The 6,548-nt window shown below is 50.9% G+C and overlaps 1 protein-coding gene across 1 annotated transcript; it reads left to right on the top strand.

Annotated features, from left to right (window-relative positions):
* The first annotated feature begins 2,041 nt into the window (after window positions 1–2,041).
* LOC129395758 (testis-specific Y-encoded protein 3) lies at window positions 2,042–4,781 on the top strand. The gene is given in 6 exon segments (XM_055107197.2): window positions 2,042–2,518; window positions 3,126–3,203; window positions 3,332–3,443; window positions 3,545–3,690; window positions 3,797–3,878; window positions 4,572–4,781. Coding segments are annotated over 6 exon segments (918 nt in total). The 3' UTR covers window positions 4,595–4,781.
* The last annotated feature ends 1,767 nt before the right edge of the window (window positions 4,782–6,548 follow it).

Raw genomic sequence — 6,548 nt, 5'->3', positions numbered from 1 at the left:
CGCAAGCATATTGCTCTGGCCCACAAGGCGGCGATGCTCTGTGGCCTGGGGCATTCACGGAGCCCAGCTCCAAGTGAAGGACCTCCAGCGAGTCCATTGACGGCCCCGGTGTGCTCGGTCCAGGGCCAGGCTGTGCCCGCTGGCCCTCCTTCTGCCACCCCACGTCGGGCTCCACCTCAACCACCACCTCCACCTCAGCCATGATGTTTTCCCCCTTCAGCACCGCCTTCTCTTCCAAGGCCGCCTCCTTGCTCTGTACCCCGGCCGTCCTCTCCAGCATTGCCTCCAGCTTCAACACGGTTTTCTCCTGGGTGCTCCCACAGACCCCGGGCCTGTGCAGCCCAGCCCAGCCCATGCCCCGCACCCACAGGCTCTGGGGGCCCGCTCCCCAGCAGACCCGCTCCCTGAAAGACCCACGGGCGTCGCCCTGCTGAGAACCTAGTCCCACACCTATGTGGACCCAGGTTTCCTGAGGAGCTCCGCTGGACCCGCAGATCCCGCACTGGCCAAAGGGCTCCGGTCCCCAGCAGGCTCAACTGCGCACAGGAGCTCGGGAGCGAGAGGCCCCGGCCCTGGGCTTGCAGAGCCCCACCAACAGGCACCGCAGCCGCTGCTGCGGGTGCGGAAGCCTCTGGGTCGTCAAGGCAGTGCACAACAGCGTGCGCGCAGGCCGACAATGGCCAACCCTGGCGGCTGGCCTCTGGTGTGCCCGGGACATAGGACAAGAGGCCCTTTGGAATGCTCCTTGGAGTACAGCATCCTCAGAGAGGAAGCATGGTACTCGGAGCCTCTATTTGCCTCGACCTGTGAGAGTGTGTGCCGGGGCTCTGGCCTCTACAGCAGATCAATTCCACCTAAGCACACGCAGGCGACTTTCCTCCCACGTGCCCGCCCTGATCACATCCAAAGGTAGATGAAGAAGAAGAAAGCAAGCTTGAAACTCTATACATTCCTAAAAGCATATCAGAAACTCACAAATAACAGTGAAATCAAAGAATGATCCCAGCCAATTCCATTACATACCTAGACTGAAATATGAAACTTCAAAGAAAAGACAGATTAGAACTTTGGGTTTGTAAAAATTTTCCTAAATAGATATAAGTATTGGTAACTTTGTCTCACTAGAAAACGTAAACAAAAATCCATGTTTTTCATGTTTGTAAATATACATAGTTTTATATCCATCAGTTATGACATGCAAGAAGTAATAAAGTGAAAGTACAATAAAATGATATATGGAACTTCCTCAGTCTTAAAATATTCCATGGAGACTGTCAATTTTATGAAAACTATAAAGAATGCTTCATGAAACTACATTGTACAGTGCCATTTACTATTTTACGTACATTTGAAATAATCAACAATTAAAGGGAATACATCAACATTATTTAATACGAATAACGTTATTTTTCTTGAGTAATCCTGTTGAAATTAAGGATTTTAAATAAAACATTAAAAACAAATTATATTGACTGCTTTCACCTTTGGATGAAATCATACTTGTGTATTTGTAGTAATGGGAAGCATAACTTTCTCCTCACAATTAATCTTTTATAAGGCAGGCGACTTTCCTCCCACGTGCCCGCCCCGATCACTTCCCCCAGGACACCCCTGCCGCCCTAGCCCCAGGAACCAGAGAGTTTTCTCTGGATCTGCAGTATTACTTCCGTACCATCTACCTGGCCTGCCTAACGAAGAGAGACGTTTCCTGTGTTCGTGACACATAGAGATGTTCATGGCTCGCCACCCTGAGGATGTCAGGGCACAGGGCTGCCATGCCCACAATTCCAAAGGCCACGCAGCCCGCGTGTGCCTGGATGCCTAGCTACCCGGCACAAGCTCCAAGGGCTTCTCGGAGGAGGCTTGGGCAGGGAAGGCGGGGGGTGGGGGGCTGGAGATGCAGGCCCGCCAGTGGCTGTGCCGCCCAGGGAGACGCCCACCGCCCTCCCATTGATTGGCCACGACGGGAGGAAGTCGGCCTGGGTGCGGCCCCTCGGCCCTTCGCGCGCAGTCCCTTAGGGGGCGCCTGGAAGCCCGGCGCATGCGCCCTGAGGGCTCGCTGAGCTACCGGGTGCCATAGAGGCTGCGGCAGGGTTCCTGTGGCGTGGGTCGGGCAGCACAGGCCTTGGTGCGTGCGAGTGCCGAGGAGGGCACCGCCTTCAGGATGGAGGCTGTACAGGAGGGGGCGGCCGGGGTGGAGAGTGAGCAGGCGGCTTTGGGGGAGGAGGCGGTGCTGCTGTTGGATGACATAATGGCGGAGGTGGAGGTGGTGGCGGAGGAGGAGGGCCTCGTGGAGCGGCAGGAGGAGGCCCAGCGGGCACAGCCTGGCCCTGGGCCCATGACCCCAGAGTCTGCACTGGAGGAGCTGCTGGCCGTTCAGGTGGAGCTGGAGCCGGTTAATGCCCAAGCCAGGAAGGCCTTTTCTCGGCAGCGGGAAAAGATGGAGCGGAGGCGCAAGCCCCACCTAGACCGCAGAGGCGCCGTCATCCAGAGCGTCCCTGGCTTCTGGGCCAATGTTGTATCCTTCTCAGTGTTTCTTCGGCCTTTCTAGTGGAGAGGTGCTCTCGGGGAAGTGTAAGTGACCGATGGGCAGCTCGGCGTCGATGTGACTCTTTGGGGAACAAAGGGGAGTTGCCACGGACAAATGTGGCTGCGGAAAGCCACAGCAGGCGTGGGTACTATTGTCCTGCAAGCGGCAGAGAAACCCTTGGTGATGCCGAGCAGCAGACGTTTGGGGCATCTTTTTGAAGAGCAGAAGCGAGTTCAGACCAGAAGAGGTTTTTCGGTGAAGCAAGCTATTTTTAAGGGAGTGTGATTGCTGCCCCTTGCTAGTCCGATCTGGGACTGGGCGTCTTCGGCTCTAAGCAGATTCTGCCACTCCTCAGACACCAGCAAGTCTCTGCAAATCGCACCTCCCCATGTCAGTGCAGTCAGCCTCAGAATCATACACCCTCTGTGAACACAGGAGGCCTTAGTTTACGGGGAGGGGGAGGTGAAAGGAGATCATACATGGAAGCAGATCTGAGAAATCCCCTACCCCAGCCTCTGGGTGCTCTTAGGCCTTCTTCCCTGTTGCTCGTCGCTTTCCCTTCCATCGTGTATAAAGTCTCTTTGACCTAAATCAGATTGCAAACCACCCCCAGATGTCAGCCCTGATCACTGACGAAGATGAAGACATGCTGAGCTACATGGTCAGCCTGGAGGTGAGGCCAGGAAGACTGAGGCTAGAGGGTTTAGCGGGGGAGGGTAAGGGAAATAATTCATTCCTGTAAGCAAGAGTGAGCACCTCACCCGAAAACGTATTTAAGCTTTCTCCACCTTGTCCTGACAGGTGGAAGAAGAGAAGCATCCTGTTCATCTCTGCAAGATCATGTTGTTCTTTCGGAGTAACCCCTACTTCCAGAATGAAGTGATTACCAAGGAATATCTGGTGAACATCACAGGTGACAGGTGGCTCCCAGGATGGGTAGTGGAAGGAAGATGGCGGGTGGATCATTGCCGACGTGATCCAGCCCCCTTCCCACAAAAACTCCTGTCTCTGTAGAATACAGGGCTTCTCATTCCACTCCAATTGAGTGGTATCCGTATTATGAAGTGGAGGCCTATCGCCGCAGACACCACAGCAGCAGCCTTAACTTCTTCAACTGGTTCTCTGACCACAACTTCGCAGGATCTAACAAGATTGCTGAGGTGAGTCCTCACTGGGAAACATGAGAAATGACCCCGTGTGTTCCCAGCTGCTTGGGTCACCTTTCTGAGCCCTGATGAGGCCTTTCCCGATTGAGTCCCCTGACAGATCCTATGTAAGGACCTGTGGCGCAATCCCCTGCAATACTACAAGAGGATGAAGCCACCTGAAGAGGGAACAGAGACGTCAGGTGAGCCGTTAGTTGGGACTGGAGCTGTTTGATGCCTAGTATAAGGGGGTTGATGCACCTGCCTATTCAGGGAGCCTGGGTGCTCATTTCAGAAATGTAGAAATTGAGGCTCCTTTGGTACATGTAGAAATTCCTTGAGAGGAAGACAGAGAGTGACAGAATCCAGGACGTTCATGGCATTGGGCTGAAAAGGCACATTAGAGACTTCACGCAAAGCAGGTGATAGCTGTGGAGTCTTAAGCCCAGTGAAGAATCGTCCATTTCCAGAATCAATGAGGAGTAAAGCTGAAAATCATTCAGTTCAGTCTGTGGCACTTGATTCCATGGCTGTGAACCCCTCCGGCAGTCATCCTACCAACCCCATAAGATTGGGCTCCCTGAATGTGCGTCCTGATCATCCTTGCCCCAAACCACAAAGGACTGTTTAGATTGATGGATTTCCTTAAGCTGTTGCCCCATCAGACTTCTGTGTGCTTTTAGGGTACAGTGCATCTTGTTAGCTGACTCCCCTCACAGACAATACTGGGAATGGGGCAGGGATTGCGCAGAACAGTTTGTAACACGTGGTAGGAGGAAGTTTAGGGGATCACAAATGGGGAAGGGATATCCTTTTCTCAGCGGGCCCCACAATTGAAACATTTCAAAGTATGGCTCAGAGAAAATGCGTTTTAACGTGAGTTTGTGTTTCTCTAGGGGACTCCCAGTTGTTGAGTTGAATATGATGGAGCATCAGATTTTACCTAATACAGCAGAACTCCTAAAAAGTTACAACAGTATGCAGGACGGCAGTACTCAGCATGGTCTTATGCACAGGAACTAAAGGAAAAAGAGATCGAGTCACCAGAAATCAGGAAGAGGGGGTAAATTTGGATTGTATGGAATGAAAAATAAACATTCTCAAGGATGTGTGATTCTGTGTCTGTGTGTGTGTGTGAGTGTGTCTTTGTGTTTGTGTGTGTGTGTATGTTTATCCACTTTATTCGGGTGTGCTAATGAATTGATCCATCCACGTGCTTTATTCTCTTCATGGAAATTACCAGTCTGCGTTGGAGCTGGGCCTCTAAAGTTGTAGAGTGAATGGGTGTGGGATGTGTTGGGATTCTTCCAACAGGACAGAGTGGGGGAGGTAAAAGCAAAAGACAGCTTAGTTGGAGGCTGACTTCATCCTATGGAAGCAGAGATAGTTCAAGGAATGGGGTTACTGGGTTTCCAGGTCCCAGTTTGCTGGGACCTCCAAAATCCTTCATTTTGAGTATCATCATACACAATAGATAAGCACAGGATGATGGAAATCTTAAAGTTCGCTTTCGTGTTGAATCCACATGTTCTTTTAAAGGTGAATGCATAATCCTTTTCTGGGACAATCAGCCTCTCAGGACTTCTGAAACATCAACGTGAGAAGAAATGGGCATGTCAGGTGTATGGAGGGACTGTGGGAAAGGTGACAGAGGCATGTGGGAAGGCATTCAGGATACACTTTTGGCATAGATGACTACGGGAAAAGACAAACTTACAGAAGTGAGGGGAAAGGGCGTGGATTAGTGGAATATAAGATTGTTGGAGAATCCATCCAGGGACTCTCTTGTCACTTGATGACCCTGGATATGGACACTCTTGTGGATGTTTACATCTTTAGTTGGGTTAAGCTTTTCTCCAAGATTCTATGTTAGGTGAGGAGCCCATAACGTATGTAGCTAACAACACTACGATTGCATTTTGTGCTCTTGCAAAGTCTAGTGAGTCTCTATATTCTCCCTCGTGATTGGCACTGCAGATTGTTTCTGGAGCCCAGGGCCCTTTAATTTTCTGTGGCCTCTTCAGCATACTTTGCCTAAGGTTTAGAATGTAAAGCGAATATAGTTGTAGAGTATGTGTTGCAAGCCTCACACAGGAGGACAAAACATACAGCTTTCATTCGCGAGTGGGAGGCTGCTTCCCAGGAACACCTGTGTCTATGCACAAGACAAGGGGTTGCCTCTGTCAAGGATGGGGCAGGAGGATTTCAGTGTCGGAGGCAGAACTTTCTTTCCTGTTCCCAGATGAAAGAGTTCCAACATGAGCATCCATGTTGACCACACGCTAATAGAGTGCTAACATTCCTGTCCCGTACAGACTCTGGTCAGCACAGCTTCTGTGAGAAGAGCTATGTTGTTTCAGGGAAGAGGGTTGGACAGTCAAAGTTCCTGAATCTGTTGTGGTGCCTTCAGTATGCATTCTACCCCTTCTGCTCGGTATCAAAGCAGTTGAGCTTTGAAAATCTATCGCCCGGTTTTGTCCCTGCTCCTATGCAGACAGCTGAAGCTGTGGAGCGGGAGTCTTGTCCTCCCTGACTACCGTCCCCCTGACCCACAAACACAGGAGAAACACGTTTTCTAAGCAAATTATTCTGAAAACAGTCGGAACTCTTTGGCCCCCTCAAGCTGCCCTCTATCCTACTGTGTGCATGTCAAAGACACTGTGGTCCAGTACGGTATCCGTATAGTGGCAACGGGGCAACAGATTGGTGTGTGCACTCTGCGCAACTCAGATTAGGAAACGTCTGGGGACTTGACTATAATGAGGTCGTCTTAAAATGCGTTTCCCCAAATTTAATGCATAGGAAAATGTTGAGGAAAGGGTCTTGCAATGATTTTTCTAGGAGGTAAATAGATAAGAAAATGACCGTAAATG

The sequence above is a fragment of the Pan paniscus genome, chromosome Y, assembly GCF_029289425.2.
Source record: "Pan paniscus chromosome Y, NHGRI_mPanPan1-v2.0_pri, whole genome shotgun sequence".
Lineage (NCBI taxonomy): Eukaryota > Metazoa > Chordata > Mammalia > Primates > Hominidae > Pan > Pan paniscus.
Note: the sequence above shows the minus strand (reverse complement) of the source record. Positions and strands in the feature narration are given on the sequence as shown.